The 19,716-nt window shown below is 40.6% G+C and overlaps 1 protein-coding gene and 1 pseudogene across 4 annotated transcripts in view; one reads left to right on the top strand and one right to left on the bottom strand.

Moving 5' to 3' along the window:
• Window positions 1–5,411, bottom strand: part of ARHGAP29 (Rho GTPase activating protein 29) — an 83,239-nt gene extending 77,828 nt beyond the window's left edge. Inside the window, exon 1 of one of the 3 annotated variants that reach the window (XM_079777680.1) lies at window positions 5,254–5,411. In XM_079777680.1, coding sequence (XP_079633806.1) covers window positions 5,254–5,266 — 13 coding nt within the window. In that variant the 5' untranslated portion in view covers window positions 5,267–5,411. The remainder of the gene's footprint in view (window positions 1–5,253) is intronic. The other 2 variants (XM_079777676.1, XM_079777678.1) reach the window with 2 other exon arrangements.
• A 1,232-nt stretch (window positions 5,412–6,643) lies between these two features.
• LOC307102792 (high mobility group protein B1-like) lies at window positions 6,644–16,598 on the top strand (annotated as a pseudogene). The gene is made up of 3 exons: window positions 6,644–6,674; window positions 8,322–8,962; window positions 16,530–16,598. The product of its transcript is annotated as a high mobility group protein B1-like (transcript).
• The last annotated feature ends 3,118 nt before the right edge of the window (window positions 16,599–19,716 follow it).

Genomic DNA, 19,716 nt, shown 5'->3' with positions numbered 1-19,716 from the left:
AATCCAACAATATGTAAAAAGGATATTACATTATGACCAAAAAGAGTTTGTCCCCGGAATGCAAGCTTCCTTTATTATTCAATGGGGGGGGGGGGGGAGTGTGTGTGTGTGGGGGGAATCTTCTCAATAGATGCAGAAAAAACATCTGACAAAATTCCACACCCATTCATGATTGAAGCAGTCAGCAAAGCAGGAATAGAAAAGAATTCCTTCAACCTGATAAAAGGCATATACCAAAAATCAACAGCTTACACCATAGTTAATGATAAAAGACAATGTTTTCCCCTTAAGATCAGGATCAATAATGTTACTGAAGGTCTTAGTATAATGAAACAAGGGAAAAAATAGCACATACAGATTGAAAGGGAAGAAGTAGAACACTTTATTCTGAGTTGACATGTTTGTATACCTAGAAAATCCTAAGAGACCTATAAATAAGTTTGTCAAAACTGGGGATGGGGTTGTACTGACATTTGAATGACATACAAATGAACATAGCAAGGTCACGGACTACAAGGCCAATATACCACAATCAACTTTATTTCTATATAACAACAAACAATTGGACAATACAATTTTAGAAACTAATACTATTTACAATAACATCAAAAAATACTTTTAGAAATAAATTTAATAAAATAGGTACAAGATCCTAAATTTAAAACTACAAAAAAACTAGTGAAAGGTAAAGAACTGAATAAATCAACAAGTATACCATGTTCATGGATTGGAGGATTCAATATTGTTAAGACTTTAATTTCCCTCAAATTCATTCATAATTTCAAGCAATCTCAAATAAATCCCTCCTGAATTTGTATAGAAATTGGCAGGTCAAGTCTAAAATGTACATGAATATGTAAAAGATATGGAACAGCCAAAACAATTTTGTAAAAGAACAAAATCATAAGACTTACACTGCCTGATTTCAAGATTTAGTACAGTTACAGTAATCAAGACAGTGTGATATTCCTATAAAGAGAAACACAGACCAACAGAATAGAATAGAGTCCAGAAATAGACCCACATATATACAATGAGTTGATTTTCAAGAGGTACCAAAGTAATTCAATCAGAGAAAGGCAGTCAAATTGTGCTAAACCACATTTGAGAGAAAAAAATGACCCTCAACTTACTTCACAGCATACCCTAAAATTGTATCACAGACCTAAATATAAAACTTAAAACTATCAATTCTTTAAATTCAGGAGTCAGAGGGGGCAGCTGCCCCCCCCCCTTTTTTATTGTTGGTAGTATTACAATTGTCCCCCATTTTCCATCCCTTTGCCCCCTCCACCCAACCCCCTATGTTCTTTAGCTATTTTAATAAATAAAAGCTTTGACGGAACACAACCATGTCCAATCACTTATGTATTGTCAATAACTATTTTTGAGCTACAACAGCAGAGCTGAGTAATTGAATTGCTATAGCCTGTAAGCCTAAAATATTTACAATCTGGTCCATTAAAAAAAAAGTTTGAGGATACCTCTTCTAAAAGAAAACATGGGAGGAAATCTAGGGAACAATTTCTCAGACACAAAAAGTAAGAACCATAAGAAAACATTAGTAAACTGGACTTCATCAAAATTTAAAATTTCTCTTAGAAAGACACTATTAAGAAATGAAATACAAGTCACAAATTGGGGGGAAATATCTGACAAAGGACTTGTATTCAAATTGTATCAAAAATTCTTACAATTAGATAATAGGAAAACAAACAACCCAATAAGTTAATGAGTAAAAGATATAAGCAGACACTTTGCAAAAGAAGATACACAACTGGGCAATACGCATATGAAATAGTGTTCAACATCATTAGTATCTAGGAAATGCAAATTTAAACTCAATGTGGTACCATTAAATGTCTACTAAAATTCTTAATTTTAGCTAAACTGAAATACTAAATTTGGGGCAGGATGCAGAGCAACTAAAATTCTCACACATTGCTGCTACACAAGGTACACAACCACTTTGGAGAACAGCCTGGCAGTTTCTTATACAGTTAAACATACACTTACCATACAACCCAGCAATTCTACTCTTTTGAAATGAAAACATACATTCATCCCAAAACTTGTACACTGGGTAGAAAATGTTTCAGTCCTCACATTGGCAAGAAATAGAACTTTGGCAGTCAAATGATGCTAAATAACTTGACATCATGCTATAGGTACAGTAGGAAATTATAAACAAGCAAACAAAATAGTCTTCAAAGCAGGATGTACATAGCAACTTTTTTCATGATAGAAAAAAACTGCAACAACTCAAATGTCCATCAACACATAAATGGGTAAACAAATTGTGATATGGCCTTATAATGGAATACTACTTAATAAATATCCAAAAACCATAGCTGAATCTCAAACACATTATGCTAAACAAAAGAAGCCAGACACAAAAGAATATATACTGCATTATTTCATTTACATGAAATTCTAAAAAAGATGGAACATAATCTTCAGTAACAAAAAACATCAATAGTTGCCTGGGGGCAGGGATTATGGGGGGGTGGGAGGAGGGAAGAGCTCCATAATAAGCATGAGGGAACTTTTTGGAGCGATGGAAATGTTCTGTATCTCGATTTGGTGGTGATTACATGGGTGTATACATTTGTCAAAACTCTAAGTACATATGCAAAAATCTGTTATGCTGGTGCTCAATGCATATTACATAAACTATAAGTAAAAGTATAAGAGATTCCTTTTGAATAGTTCCTCAAACTCAACTTCCTTCCATAATACTTTAAAAAATATTTTCCATCCTCTTCCTTAGAAAGGAAGATTGTGGTATTTGAAAACTTTCACAGTGACAAATACTGAAACATTTTTTATGAAAAAGAAAAATTCTTATCTAGGGAGGCAGTATCATCAAATGGCTCTTGCTTATAGAGCAATAATAAAGACAAGAGAAAAATCCTCATCATACCTAACCTTCCTTTTAAACCTCCTTGTTTCATTACATGCGAATGTGTCTTTATGTGTTGTGGCTCATCATCATGCTATAGGTAAGGTAGGAAAGTATCAACAAAGCAAACAAAATAGTCTTCAAAGCAGAATCATGGAAGCTGATCAATAACATCCTGGTATACATTAGACATAACTAGCAATTCTGGCCAGAAGGACTCTTCCACCTTCCGTGCTTATTAAAGTCATTTTCTTAACTTCAGTCTCATACAAAACATCACCTTGTCTAAGAAGCCTTCATTCTCTCCACTGAAAAGAAATCATCCCCCTACTTTCCCAACTGACATTCAACATACATTTCTTGGGTAACCCAAGATATTATGTCTTGGGTCCTATTTATTCAGATTGTTGTCTACTTCTACCCAAGAGACTGAAAGGTTCCATAGGACCCTAACATAGAATGGGATCACACTAAATTGTCTGAGTGAATGCTGAAATGAATCACCAATACAAATCCTTCCAGGATGCCTTCTGGGTATGAGTTTTGTTCAACATACTACGTAACCCCGGGGCCAACAGCAGTGGTTGCAGAAGTCCAAATTCCTAGCTAAAGGGCCTTTACAGAAGGCACTGATAATTTAGGTGTTCTATTTTAGAGAGGTGGGCAGAGCCAGAATGACCAGCCATCACAGATTCCTGAACAGTGCTTTCCTCCTCTCAGCCAAAGTTCTATTTCTTGCCAATGCGGGGACTGAAACATTTTCTACCCAGGCCTATCACGTTCCTCCGAGTTCACTCTTAAACTCTTCTCAGAATTAGAAGACTAGAGCTATTTGAACCATAAAAGCTAATGAAACATAAGCGTCAAGATTCCTCACTTGCACAGTTCCTACAGTCAGGAAGCATTTCTAAGTACGCCTTTCTGGCACCCTGCCTAAAGAAATCTCTGAAGAAAGAGATCTAAATCTGCAAGACTGTCGTAGTATTTGTTGATTTCTTTATTCATTCTAAATATTCACTGTCATATCTAATTTAAGATTACTTTTCGTGAAAAGGAAACCCCCTCACCAAATCTGAATAGGGGGAAAGAAAAGGGTAAATGTGGAACCAATAGCTCCTTGGCTATTTCAGTTACACTTAAGTCTTGGAACTTTCACAAAGCACCTCCTCACTTCCCCCCAAAAGACCCACAGTCAGAAGACAGGATATCAAAAAATTTTAAAAAAACCTCAATGTGGAGAGGGAGGGGGGGATGATAAAGAAACGTCACTTTTGTCTCTAATGAGAGGTAGGAGTGAAAAAGCAAGATAGACTCTGCACATGTCAGAGGGTCTCAAAGCGAGGAGAGTCCCCGGCTACTCTCAGGCCCAAGGAGAGCCGTCCAGAGAACGAGGTGTGGATCCTGAGGTCCTGGTACGGCTAAGGAAAACCTCACCGGGATACTCTCTCCCGGTAGCAGCTGCCATCCTCCGCGGGCCAATTCCTATTTTGCAAAGCACAGGACTTGCTCTTGGGCCGAGGCTGGGAAATGGTAGATACAGGCTGGGGGCGGGGGTGGGGAGGGGTGGGGAAGGGACAGCTACGGGGAGAAGAGAGAGAAGTGGGGGTAGAAGGGGAGGGTATGGAGAAAGCGACACGGACGCACCAGAGGGGGGCACGCGGGCAGAAAGGGAAGGAGAGTGCTTTTCCACCTTTAGGGCGCCCCCCACCCCGCAAATGTTAAACAGTCGAGGCCTAGGTGAGGTGAAGTGTGATTTTTTTTTTTAAAAAAAGGTAAATATGGAACAAGAGATGTCTGTGATTTTACCTAAGTCTTTGCATTTGTCGGACTGAAGTCTCAGAAAACGCCACCAAACTTCCAAAAAGATCCCCAGTGAGGAAGGCGAATGTGAAGACCCAGCGGGGGAAAGGGGAAAGGAGCCCGCATTCCGACGGAGGCGGAGGAAGGCGTGTGGCCAGACAGGGGAGAGGGGCTGCAGGAAGCTCGGCGGAACCTGGAAGGGGATGCAAGTCCGCCGGCCAGTCTCTCCCGGCGGCCACGTCGCTTAACTCCGGACACCCCTCCGGGGTCCGCGGGGTGCGCGAGGCGACGGCTCGCGCCCTCCCGACTTCTCCGCTCCGGCCACTCCCGGCGCACCCATTGCTCGGGCCGAACCCCTCCCCGAAGGACTAGGAGCCCCAAGGACCCCGGCCCGGCTCCCAGCGCAGACCGCAGCCGCACCGCTTCCGCTCAGAGCCACCGCGTGGGCCGCCCGGACCTTGGACCGCACCTCGCGGCCGGCCACCACGCGTGACCCCAGCCCCGAGCCGCAGCCGCCGCGGCCGAAGCCAGCGCCGCCGACCCACACTCACCGCAGCGCTCCATCCCGCGTCCCGGACGCGGACGCCGGCCCGACACTCACGGCCGTCGCCGCCGCCGCCGAGGGCTGGAGCTCGCAGACCCCATCCCCCCACGACCCGCGGACACTCGGCCCAGCCGCCGCCGCCCCTGCAGCCACCGCCACTACCGCGCTGTCCGCCGCCGCCCCGCCCCCGGGCCTCGCTCCTCCCGCCCGGCCTCGCCCCGCCCCTGGAGCCCAGCCCATTGGCCCACGCGCAGAGGGGGCGGGGCTGGGCGCCCAGAAGCAGGTGGGGCGGTTTCTGGCTCTGGCACGCAGGGAGACCGGCTGTCAATAGCACGGGAGCCAGCAGACTGTCCCCAACAGAGGAGGTGTTGGCCAGACGGTGCGGTTTGCCACAGGACCAGCGAAGCGAACCTTAGAAACAAGTCACCTTTTGCACCCTCCAGCAGGGAGCAGGTCTTCTGCCCTTGTTGTTTACGTGGAGATTTCCCTGGTGGACACTTTGAATTCCTTCTAGGAATCTGGTCTTCAACTTCTGTCTGCCTTCTTCCCCCACCCTTATGGAACAAAACTACATTTCGTGCTTAACTTTAAAACTGCCCGACCCGCTGCTGGGCGCCAGGCAATCTGTCTTATACTGATTGTCATTTCCAGAAACTAAATTATCCAACTATTATGGCTTATAGAAGTTGCTCAATAGATACTAGTTGAATTTCCCCCTAACTGTGCAACTTGCTACTTACCATTAAATGCTCCCCTAAGTAGTGGTATTCAACAACAACCAAAATTAAAGCATTTATCTAGAAGTTTAAATTTATCTATTTAAAAAGTACAGTGTTTCTGTTGAATAATTAGTGTATATATTGTAATATACCCAATCTACCAAGAATACCCTTCCTGTCATCTATGCTGAGACATAGCAGGCGCTCCGTAAGTTTTAGTTGAGTAAATGGGTAAAACTTTGGGAAGGGAATTTGGAAAAGTTTCTCAATCTCAACCTCCCCTTAACTTTTTTTTTTTTCAAAATATATTAACATCTGCCACATTCTCCATTCTCTTTTTTAACAATATACTTTTATTGATTTTAGAGAAAGAGAGGAAGGGAGAAGGAGAGAGAGAAACATCAATGAGAGAGAACTATCCATCAGCTGTCTCCTGCCTGCCCCTCTACTGGGGATCAAGCCTGCAAGCCCAGAACTATCCATCAGCTGTCTCCTGCCTGCCCCTCTACTGGGGATCAAACTGCAATCACTGGGTGCACAAGATGATGCTCAACCAACTGAGCCACACCAGCCAGGGCATCCACTCTTCTTTTTTTATTCTGGAAGAATATGATTTTTGAAAACAGAAAGATGGCAATTCATTTTTGCAAAATAAATACAATTATTAACTGAGAAAGAATGGCTATCAAAAATATGTTATTTGAGACAGGTAGCTCATGTGTTTGGTAAAGAAAAGAAATAATTAAGGGCAATTCTGGCACTAAATTCTATTAACCATGTCCCAGCACATGCCCTTATGCACCAACTTGTTTTTTACATATAAACATTTCTTGGTTAAAATGGCTCAAGAGCATAGCTTTGAAGGACAAAGAATCACAGACAAACTAAAATCTTTCCATGATAGAGCTAATACTGCCTCTGCTAAAGCCTTCCTCTTCTCCTCACTGAATATCTGTCATCCCATTTGACATTATATGGTACATACAATCCTATTCTTGTGGCACTTGTGGTTCTCATAAGTATTTTATTTGGTAGCATTTATTTATACTAATTAGATTGTGAAGGTCTACAGTATTATGCTGCATAGGTATATGTCTGCTATAGAAGGGACTAAGTATTTTCTGGAGAAATGTTGAGGGAATGACCCATAAGCCAAGAAATAAAAATCCTTCAAGATATGTTGGTTTTGTTTTTGTTTTTACCATAAGCTCTGCTCAACTTGTTTAACAGGTGAAACCAAATGCAATGGCTTCAAAACCACTTGCCTAAGGCAAAGCCTGTCCCAAGTACCCTGTGACCTGAGGTGAAGGGATTGATAATGCAGGCAGGTGCTCCACGCGGACAGTAGAGATTGGAGCCCAAAAGGAGAGTTCAGTGGATATAGGTGCTCTTCCTCTCAGCCACACTTAAGTGATAGTCTGTTTCGGAGAGTGCAACATCAGCCACCAGACCAATTTTACTCATTGTTCAAATATGTATTGAGTACCTCCAATGGGCCAGGCATTGTTCTAAGCACTGGGAATTATACTAGTGAACTTTAAATCCATTCTCAGGCTCTCCTCAACCATGATTAAATGCCTTGGAGAGGAGTTGAAGTAATGAAATCAGGTAGGGGTGGCCCAAAGGCAGGCAGGCTCCCCATCACTGTAGCTGCCTTTGACCTTTGCTGCTGGAGCATTTAAAAAGAATCACGGAGAGCCCGACAGGCCACACTGAGTACAAAGACACCAGATTCCAAACTGGACAAAACTCACCAAGCAGGTTATTAATCTTGATTCCATGATGCTAGTAATTGAGAAACAAGGAATCAATTCAGACCACATACTGGAAATAAATGTGAAAGACATTTCAAACATTCAATAATTCTGTGTTGTCATGAGGGGAGAGGAAATGAAGGCTGAAAAAAAAAAAAAGAAGAAAAACTCAATTGAGTGTATGGCTATGATATCATACTAATTTCATGTTTGGATTAACATATTAAATTTCAAACCCCAGCTGTTTTTGTTTTGTTGTTTTTGTTATCTTAAGCTCTCTGTAAGACATTTGATAACATCAATCTCTGTGCTTGAGTCACTATGTACCATGATCCTACTTAGTGTTTTAACAACACATGTAGGTAAACTCTCCCAATGGTTAGTGCAAAATGATACCATTGGCTTAAAATTTGAATTATTGATATTGTTGTGAATGAAGAGATGATAATGATGATGATACAGCAATAAAAACTAGCCTTCCATGGACAGCCATTGCAGTACATTGAGCTCTATAGAGACAGTGCTGGGGCAAGTGCCAGCTGGACGGGCACTGGGCAACTACTGTGTGCTTACTGAGGAAAAGTAACTAAATGTGGCCAAAGGAGATCCTTAAGAAGCTGAGAGGCAAAATGTCATTGTATGCTTTCTTTGTGCAAACTTGCTGGGAGGAGCACAGGAAGTAGCATCCAGATGTTGCAGTCAACTTCTCAGAGTTTTCTAAGAAGTGCTCAGAGAGGTGGAAGACCATGTGCTAAGGAGAAAGGAAAATATGAACACATGGCAAAGGCAAACAAAGCCCGTTATGAGAGAGAAATGAAAACATATCCCTCCTAAAGGGGAAACAAAAAAGAAATTAAAGGTCCCAATGCACCCAAGAGGCCTCCTTTGGCCTTTTTCTTGTTTTGTTTTGAGTACCCCCCAAAATCAAAGGAGAACATCCTGGCCTATCCATTGGTGACGTTGCAAAGAAGCTGGGAGAGATGTGGAATAACACTGCCTAATAGACAAGCAGCCTAATGAAAGGAAGGCTGCTGAGCTAAAGGAGAAATACAGAAAGAACACTGCTGCAAAAAAAAGGGAGTCATCAAAGCTGAAAAAAAGCAAGAAAAAGAAGGAACAGGAGGAAGATGAGGAAGATGAAGAGGAGGAAAAGAAGGAGGAGGAGGAGAAGGAGGAGGAGGAGGAGGAGGAGGAGGAGGGGAGGAGGAGGAGAGGAGAAAGAAGAACAAAAGGAGGAGGAGGAGCAGGAGAAGGAGGAAAAGGAGAAGGAGGAGGAGGAGAAAGAGGAGGAGGAGGAGGAGGAGGAGGAGGAGGAGGAGGAGGAGGAGGAGGAGGGGAGGAGGAGGAGAGGAGAAAGAAGAACAAAAGGAGGAGGAGGAGCAGGAGAAGGAGGAAAAGGAGAAGGAGGAGGAGGAGAAAGAGGAGGAGGAGGAGGAGGAAGAGGAGGAGGAGGAGGAGTTGTTGGTTTTATGGAAGTTTTTTTTTTTCTTGTCTATAAAGCATTTAATCTCCCTGTACACAACTCACTCCTTTTAAAGAAAAAAAAAATTTAAATGTAAGGCTGTGTAAGATTTGTTTTCAAACTGTACAGTGTCTTTTTTGTATAGTTAACACACTATCCTATGTGTCTTTAGATAGACCTGTCCTGGTGGTATTTTCAGTAGCCACTAACCTTGCCTGGTACAGTGTAGGGGTGGTAAATTGGCATGGAGATTTAAAGTAGGTTCTTGCTGGTGCACAGCACAAAATATTTATATGTGGGGAGAGTAGTTTATTCATCTTCAGTTGTCTCTGATACTGCTTATACAAAATAATTGTTCTGTTAATTAAAGAAGACATATGTAATACTTTCAACAATAAAGAATTTAAATTAAAAAAAACACAAAAAAATAAATACCACTCTGTAATTGCAAAAAAAAAAAAAAAAAGTTGCAGCTGTTTTGTTGACATTCTGAATGCTTCTAAGTAAACACAATATTCTTATTTTTAAAAGCTAGCCTTCCATGGTTTGCTCTGTGCTAGATACTATCTTAATTATTCTTTATGTTTAGTGAGTCACAACAGCTCTATGAGGTATTAGTATCATCCCCATTATACAAATGAAAAACTTCAGCAGAGATCAAAAGTTCAATAGTTTCTGTTAGACTTAAAGAAAATTAGTGTTAAGATGAAGATAAGTTTGATCATACTTTTCTTAGGAAAACTTCCTGGAGAATCACTCCTCTTATTCTTCCTCTGCCTCTCTGGCCTTCTTGCCTTTCCCCACATGTGCCAGGGGCTCTCTTGCCTGGGGGATTTTGCCTTTGCTATTCCATCTGCCTGGGATGGGCTCTTCCCCTATATCTATGTGACTTCTTCTTTGCTCCCTTCCAGCCTCTCCTCAAATGCTCCATACCACTGACATTTCCGCTCCATAGAAAACAGCATTTCCCCTCTTTGCTTCTCTCTATCTTCCTTGCCCTGCTTTAAATGTTGCCACCGCACTTACCATTCTATTGGCTTGGTATAGTTATTAGTGTATTTGTATATTTTTTTATCTTTCCACACCAGTGTGAAAATGTTAGCTATGTGTTAGAAAGGACTCTGCCTGTTTTGTTCACCATTGTACTTGGAAAAGAACTTGGCATTAATCAATAAACAAGAAGGTTTGAAGAAAATAACAGTAAATATGCCTAAATACTAAATTTATCTTTTAAAAGGACTGGTTTGTTAATATTTTGAAAGTTTTAATCAGACAAAAGGACCATGTTGCTTTGTTTGACAAAGATTTTTACATCAGCTGCTTGTAACCAACATAATACATGCCAAGTTTAATTACTTCACCCAATCTTTACCTGCAAGAACCATAAATAACTCTAGGATCTTAAATTATTTCCTTCCTTCTCTTAAGTGAGGAGTAAACATTTTCTGCTATTGTTTTTCTTTCATTTATTCTATCAAATGCTAATTAGATAAGAAAGCAAATATAGCCACCCCTCAACTGTGTATTTTATTCAATGGATGACACTATGGGGGGAGAGGGGGTACATCTTGTCATTTGGACCTCATGAAAACCTTATGAGATGGGAAGATGAGATCTGTTTTTCACCAAGAAAATATCATAATTTTCAGAGTCAGAGAGATGTTAGAGCTTATCTACGCCATGCTCCTTTATTTTATAAGGAAAGTTCAGCCAGCTTTCCCAGAAATCACAGTTAGTGCTTGGCCTAATTAGACGGGAACCAAGACCAGGGGTCTTTCCACACTAATTGATAGATTAAGGTCTTCAAATGTCTGTGAGTTTATGAAGTTAGACCAGTGCACCTATCTGTATCATTCTTAGTTTAATGTGTAAATAAGCTCTACTAACATCTTTAAATATGAAATTTGTACTGCAAATTTTCTTCTATTATTTTGGAGTTCTGACATATTAAGTTAGTAAAAAATAATGGCCCTTTAAAAAATGGGTGGCTTCACATGGAACCAATGACAAGTTGGTTTGCTTTTGAAGTAGAAAGTTGTCCTGAAGCATTCTGGAACACATGCCCAGAGTACAGCCTTTCTCTTAGGGAAAAAGCTGGCTGGCATTAGGAAGGAATAGAGCTCAATGGAAACATTGCTAATCTCTTTCTTTATCTACCCACTGAACAAATATTGCTGAACCCTGAGAAACAATGCTACCACTAGGGACTTTAATGAGTGTTTATCTTTCTAACTGCATATTTATATAGGGGTGGCTGCCTGTGGCATGCTTGCCAGAGGATTGGGAAGTGACTGCTTGTAAAAGTTGAAAAATATTTAGTTTTACAAACCTGTTTCAGCAAAGTTTCCTCTTAAGTTCATTCAAGAGGACATTACATTCCACAGTATCAGAAGAACTATTATTAGCCAATCATTGAGATACCTAGATTTAAATGATTGTATTCTGAAGTTATTCTAATACCTGACAATGTAAGGCTAAACCAGAAGAATAAAATACAGGAAAAATAGTACTATGAATTAATAACCCTATAAGATTGGTGCCTCAAAATGTCGATAAAATTTTGCTTCAAAGATCTTGAAAAATATTTATTATCACTGCTGGATTGACATCCTTAGCCATGGATGGATTTGTCATCCTTATTATGCTTGATGACATATTCAGTTTAAGATGTTCATGAGTGTAATTAATTTCATATGGGAGCTACATGGTACTAGATTATATGAGGTCACAAGCATAACTATATATCCTACTAGCCAAAAGACTGATGAAATACCTCTTATGTAACATCACTGAAACCATCAGCTTAGTACATGCAGGGTGGAGAACAGATGGACTGGCAAGCAAGACATCAAGACAATAAGTAGCCCTGCTTAGAAGTTAGCCTGAGTTGGGCTGCAAAAATGAAATTGCTTTAGATCCCTTCTGTGAGTAGATAAAGACAATACTCTTAGTTGAAATGAACAAGATCAAGACAGCCTCTAATGACTTGCTTCTGGCTAATGAGTAAGAACCGGGGGTGGGGTGGGGAGGGGGTGGAAAAAAAGAGTTTCATACTGGAAAAATGACTAAAAGAAAAGATAAAACAAGCTTACCAAGGAAACAGAATTTAAGGAAATGAGTAGATCGATAGATAAGAGGTCTAGATGTACATCTTGGCGTTACAGATTGAAAAAGTAGAAGCTTAGAATATGGGTCAAGGAACAGTGGATTCTAGAAGGACTTTTTGAAGATGTTTCACAGAAAAGTGGTATCTCAATCTATATAAACTTTTCTGAACACCAGCAAGTCTCTGAAACGAAGCTGCCAATGCCAACAGGAATGTTGTATTTGTGAATCAGTGTTGGAAATGCTCTGAAAACTGAAGGGGCTGCATGGTTTTGGTAGTGGGGGCAGGGAAGGACTATGGGGAGAAAGAAAATGTAAAGGGGATGGAGATCACTAAGAAATTTTCTTGAGCACAAGGTAGATCACTGATTAATCTGACAAAGTGTTCTGAGCTGAATTGTGTCCCCTCAAAATTATTATGTTAAAGGCCTAACCCCACTACCTCAGAATTTGGCTGTATTTGGAGATAGCGTCTTTAAAGAGGTACTTAAATTAAAATGAGGGAATTAGTGTGGGCTCTAATCCAAAGTGACTGATGTCCTTATAAGAAGAGAAGATTAGGACACAGATACACACAGACCCTGTGAAGGCACAGGGAGAAGACAGTCGTCTATCTACAAGCCAAGAGAATCCTCAGAAGAAACCATCCATGCCAACACCTTGATTTCAGACTTTTAGCTTCCGGGATACTGAATTATTTTGGGAAAAAAAAAATTTCTGTTAAGCCACTCAGTCTGGTATTTTGTTATGGCAGCAAACAAAGACACAATACCAGTTAAGTTCTAGGCATAAAATAGTACCACTAATGGGTTCTAGTTGGATCCAAGATTATTTTCTTCACCCACCCCATTGAAATATTAATTAAATCCAAGTCTGGCTGAAAATTGCCATTCTCCAAATCTTTAAGTGGGGCATTTTGTCTTCATAATATTCACAAGTTTCAATGAGTCAATATCACTCCTACTCTGGGGTGTGGGCCCGGATGCAGCATCATATCCATTGTAATATTGTCATTAAAATCAAAAGGCAGGGTGTTTACAAAACTGGTGTCATGTAAGTGTTTTCAGTGGGAGGCGGCTGATTGGTTTCTGCTCAGAGTAGAAGGGATGCTTTGGTCTCTTCATTTGTACCCAACACAGGGGGAATTAAATTGGCAATTTTAAGAACAGTATTGCTGCTACTACCATTAGTATTGGTGGCTAGTTAATAATAACAACCCCATCATAATTTTTGGTTCACTAATAAGAGCTCAATAGGCATTAACTTACTTTTCTATTATTTTTGGTTCTATAGCATTTCACAGGGTACTAAACTCTATCATATATATAGATTACTTCAATTTATCTTCAAGACAAGTTGTGGAATATGAATTATTGTTATCATTCTCATTCAGATTTCTCACAAGAAACTGTATCTCAATAAGGGTAAGCTACTTACCCAAAGTTGCCCAACAGGTTAATAGCAGAGATTGAACTGAAAGTGAGGTCACCTGTCTCTTCAAGCAGGACTCTTTCCAATGCACTCACCAGATCTAAATAGTCCTATTACACACTGTCAGTTTCCAATAATCCACTTTGATCAAGGAATGACATTTTTCGTATTCATTAAATATTCTAGGTAACAAAGAGTTTTGATATTTATCATACAGATTGTACCTATCCTACAAACAATCCATGAATAAACATACAAATGGGCAGAAGCGGAGAATGTCCCCCACCCCCTTTAGTAAGTTATTTCTCCTACCAATGGCCTTGGTTCAGAATTTCTAATGAGTGAGGGCTTTAAAAACAAACAAACAAACACTTAGAACATTCTCACATAGCGTTCCAACTACGAATACTCAGGGATAGATCAGTACCCAGTACTAATCTTTAGATATTTTGTAGTGTATTTATTTTATAATACATATAATACATTTTTTGGGGGGTCTGTATATGTGTGTGGGATGAGGAGTCAATGACATTGTTTCTTTATGCTAGACCTACAAGCAAACTTTTGGAATACAGTCCATTCATTGGATAGGGACTCCTTAAAAATTAAGAATTTTCAAAGAATTTGTTTATGTTCCTCTCAAACAAATTGTTTTATGATTCAGAAGACTCTTCAAGAATTTTGCAATGTCTCTAAATTATTATTGTGACACATGTAACATAACCCAATGATATGTGCCCTATAGATGAAAAGAATAATTCATTAATAAGAGACCGGAAGATGACAAAGTGTTAATGACATTACACAGGTATTGCTATGTTATTAGAAATTCTATCAGAATCCCTGATAGCACCGGAATGAGGTCCAGCATATGTACTGATTGATGGCTCACCCTAACTCCTCCTTAGAGAAGGAAGATAGAAGCCCCACTCAGGTGTTGGCTTCTGGTGACGGAGAACCAATTATTAGGTGTGATATACAAAGGTGTTAAAATAGAGATTGAAAACTCAAGACCCTAGAGGTCGGGGCAAACAGAGAGCTAGACTCCCAGCAGGAGGGAATCTTTTCTTACTTTGCTCCAGACCACTGAGGTAGGGTGACCAACCAGGTATCCCGATCTGCCTCAGGCCGTTTCAGTTAATACCTGTTCAGGCATAATTATTAACAGAGCCTCCTCTCACTTTCAAAAGTGTGCCAATTTGAACAATACAGTGTAAAGGCACTTCAGTCATGGGAAAATTTAGGCATAGTATTGTCTGATTTCTCTCTCTCTCTCTTTTTTTTTTTTTAAACCAGAAATTAGGGCTTTATAAAACATCATTGGAATTTTAAATGTGGCCAACAAATTTCAAATTTTTAAAAATTTTGTACAGGTCAAGAAAATCCCATAGGGAGCAGAATCTGGCCTGGGAGCTGCCAAGTCTGCAATCTCCGGGTTACAACCTCTAGCTTAGACGAGCAGGCTTTTTGGAGAACTTGTCTCTCACATAGCTGGTGACAGAGGGTCTTAGAGTGCCCCCCACAGGGAGGGCCTTCTTGCTCTAGGAAGTTCCAGTAGAAATCAGTGAGGGGTTCAGAAGATGGCAGGCCTGATATGAACAGTTTAGGCAGATTGTTCTAGACCTTGGTAATAATTATAGCTGGCACTTCCATATACTTAATGCACAATATAGATTTTCTCATTTACTCTTCCTAAGTCTGTGAGGAAGATATTACTATCTCCATTGTTATAATGAGGAAACTAAGCCTTAAAGAGACTAATTAGTTTGAACAAGGTCACCTACCAAGTGGTGAAACCAGAATCTGAACTCAGGTCAAACTTGACTCCAAAATCCATGAATTTATTCTCTGTATCCGCTGCTTCCCAAGGTAGAGAGCTCAACTTTCTCTTTCAGTTGGGACATTTTTTTATTTGAGTGAATCTTTTTTGACCACTTGTCACTATGGAAAATTATAGTCCTGATTCTGGGTCATTTTCTTGCCTTTGTTCAGGGCATTAGACCAGAGGCCCAGTGGTTAAGCCCAAACTTTTAGGAATGGGGTGCTTCATGGGATTAAGAGCCAAAGTCCCAGTTGATCATAAGCAGTGTTCATTTATCAGGTGTCATTCTACCCAGATCCTTTGAGAATTTATAATGGTGCTAGGCAGCTGGTCAAAGACCTAAGGTTTCATGATTTCAGTCATTTCTGTATTCTGTATCCATTTTAGAGATACAAGTAACCAATAGACCTCATCTAATGGAGCCTAAAAAAAAAAAATAGGATTTTATTTCCATTATTAATTTGACCAAAGATTGGGAAAACATGTTGTACTGGGTTGTCTACTGCCCCTCTCCTCCCCACCCGCCTCCCCCGTTCATGTCTGCCTGGAACTTCAGAATGTGACCTTATTTGGAAATAGGGTCTCTGCAGATGTAATTGGTTAAAATAAGGTCATACTGGATTAGGGTAGGCCCTAATTTGAAGACTGAAATCCTTATAAGAAGAGAGACACAGAGACCTACATACACAGTGGGAAGATGGCCAGGTAAAGATAAGTAGAAATTAGAGCAGTGCAGCTGTAGCCAAGGAACACCAAGGACTGCAGGCAACCGTCAGAAGCTAGGAGGAAGCAAGGAAGGCTTCTTCTCTAGAGCCTTCAGCGGGAGCATGGCCCTGTCAGTGCCTTGATTTGGGGCTTTTGGCCTCCAAAACTGTGAAAGAATAAAACTTTTTAATACCATTCAAACTCATGGCAATTTGTTGCAGCAGCCACGGGAAACTAATACACATGTTATAGAAGAAAACATGTTATGCTGTAATGCTCTTTTAGGATGGATTGGATAAATCCAAGTCAAAAGCTCAAGAAGTATTTCCTGGCCCACTGTTAGCTGAAGAGTAAACTCCTCAGAGAGGAAAAGTTGCCTCCCTATATAATGCAAAAGCATCTGTGGAATTTCTACAGGGGACCAGAGGCATCCAGTGTGTTGGTTCAATAGGGCTCAGTTCTGAGCTAATACAGACCAAGACATATTGGGATAGGAAGTCACCCTCCAATCTACCACCATTTGTTACACTGTCCCAAGCCTGGGTGAGCCACAAGCATTTGAATGTGCATTATATAGTAGCCTTTTCCCATGTGTGCCCTGTCTATCTGACTGCTATCTGACTCATGTTCTCTCCTAAGACTATGATTCTGACAACCTTATCAGCTTTTATTTCTCTAAGGGCAGATCTCTATTTTACTTTAACCTCTGCTGGGGTCTGCCTCAAACTGGATGAGTTAGAATCTCTATTGTTCCTGTCAGTAAGTGGCAAGAACAATAAACACAACAACCAAGAATAGCTGCATCATGCCCTGACTGGTTTGGCTCAGTGGATAGAGCGTCAGCCTGAGGACTGAATGGTCCCGGGTTCGATTCCAGTCAAGGGCATGTACCTTGGTTGCGGGCACATCCCCAGTGGGGGGTGTGCAGAAGGCAGCTGATCGATGTTTCTCTCTCATCGATGTTTCTAGCTCTCTGTCCCTCTCCCTTCCTCTCTGTAAAAAATCAATAAAATATATTTTTTTAAAAAAAGAATAGCTGCATCATTGTAAAAATGGCATTAGAGTCAGGCTCATGGGTGCCCAGAGGCCCCCAGGGTAACCCACGATGCATTGCATTCTAAAGTAACTTCTAGTCCTTAAATGATGTTCTGGTCTCTGCAGCTGTTAAGAATATTCCCTGACTTACATCCTACATCCCTACAACACCATCTTCTCAGTTTCTCCATTTCGCCATTAACTAAGCTAAATGCGTCTCTCTTCTTGAAACATTTAAAAACCAGCTCATGAAACCACCATCTGCCTTTGCTGAATTCCATCAGATTAGAATTAGATCAGCATCCCAGTGATTCGAGTACCCAGTCCCTTATTGGACATTGACTCTTGGACTGTTCATTACTATAGCTTGGCCAGTCCTTCCTATCCCCAGCTCTGCTGCTTCCTGCTTCCCAACTCACTTGCTGCAGAAGCTCTGGCACACCTTATAAATCCAGGCACATGAGCTATGATAACACTGATCCCACTGAATAATGCAGTAATAAATATTTGTGCTTGTTTCAACAAGGTTAGGTCTCATTTGGCTTTACTGTGTTATTCATATGGGTCAAGTATAGCTACATCTCAACAGAATTCAAGATTTCGGTAATTTAGAAGTAAAAAAATTTAGAGTGTTATGTGTCTATAATGTTGTGTGTTTGTAATGAGAAACAGCAGTGCTCTAAATATAGTAGAAGCCTTGCAAACCATGTACAGCACGTGTGTAATTTTGAGGCCAATTATGAAGTATCACACAAGGAGGCAGAGCACCTCAATGAAATAAACTTCACCCCTAATTCCCTTTGGGTGTACACAGTATGTTTATGTTGATAATAATACAGGCTCATTTTTAAAATTTGGTAGAATTTTAAAATAACCTATGATATCACTATCCAAGATAGTAATTATTTATGTCTTAGTATTCCTCTTTTCCATTTTTTTTTTTTTTTTGTGTAGGTATTTTCACAAAATTACTCTATATATGCCACTGTCTACTTCCTTTTGTTTTGTTTTTGCTTTTTCCACTTAGCATTTTATAGCATAAGGATTTTCCCAGGCCATATAGGATTCCTCAATAGTATGATCTAGTGTGACCATATACTAGTTCATTTTCTGGAAGATTCTTACTTTAACCAGTTCATTTCTCTACCATTGAATGTTTATATTGCTTCCAATATTCTTGGGTATGAATAACAAGCTTCCTTGTACATAAAGCTAAGTTCATACTAATCCTCATTTCCTTAGATTACATCCCCAAAAGTAGCATTTCTTGATCAAAGGCTGGGCATATTTTTATGGATATTTCTACATATTACTACTTGGTCTCCAGAAAGAATACAACTATTCACAATCTTTACAGTGGCATGTTAGAATGGCCATCTCACCAAAACAGTCCTTAATTTCTTTCTCCCATTAGTTGGCATAAGTCCCATTGAGCCTCGGGTGTTCTTGCTGGCTCCCATCTGAATCTTTCTTTGTTAGGTTCTATACTGATCCTCATCTCATCTCCACTGTGCATAATTGGTACCCAGACATCCAAAGCCTACCCTTTTCATCCCAAGCCTAAGAAGTTTCTGGCTGGGAAGAACATCAATAGCCCTTGCCTTCCTAGTCAATGTAGGTCTGGAAATGGTTTTTGGTTCTCAGGCTGAAATGCAACCCAAGGGCTTCAGTGTCTTTGGGCAATGGTTCTCTTTGAATGCCCCTCAGTGCCACTCTATGGCTCCCTCCCACTTGCTTCTTTTGGGCTTTTGAGTTCATTCAGGGGAATCCCACCCTGTACCCCACCATCAAGTATCTGCATCCCCTGTAGCACACTTGCCTGTCCATTACCTGGGATTGAACCATCTCTTGCTCTTCTCCATTTCCGATTGGATAGACTTTCCTGGAAGAGTTAGCTTTACATCTCACAATCCTCCATCCCTACAATCTTTCATCCTATCCCACTCTTGGTGTCTGCCAGAGGCCATCGAGGACATTCCCTTAAGCCAGTGGTCGGCAAACTCATTAGTCAACAGAGCCAAATATCAACAGTACAATGATTGAAATTTCTTTTGAGAGCCAAATTTTTTAAACTTAAGCTTCTTCTAGCGCCACTTCTTCAAAATTGACTCGCCCAGGCCGTGGTATTTTGTGGAAGAGCCACACTCAAGGGGCCAAAGAGCCGCATGTGGCTTGAGAGCCGCAGTTTGCCGACCACGGCCTTAAGCTGTTCTTCTGTGTTGGTTGTCCCTTTGACCTTGACAGCTATGAAATGGGACAGTATTTTCTAAACCTTCTCTTGCTCTTTGTCATGGTCTTTTATTGCCAGGCTCTCTTCCGGGTTGCCCCTGTCTCTGGCAAGCCCCTCTCACTTTGGCTCAGGGCTTCTTCTCTGTTCCCAGCATGCCCTGGCCCCGTGCACTGCAAGTCCAGTGAGAAACTGACACTTCAAGGCCTT

The sequence above is a fragment of the Cnephaeus nilssonii genome, assembly GCF_951640355.1.
Source record: "Cnephaeus nilssonii genome assembly, chromosome: 7".
Lineage (NCBI taxonomy): Eukaryota > Metazoa > Chordata > Mammalia > Chiroptera > Vespertilionidae > Cnephaeus > Cnephaeus nilssonii.
This window is presented reverse-complemented; position numbering and strand designations above follow the sequence as displayed.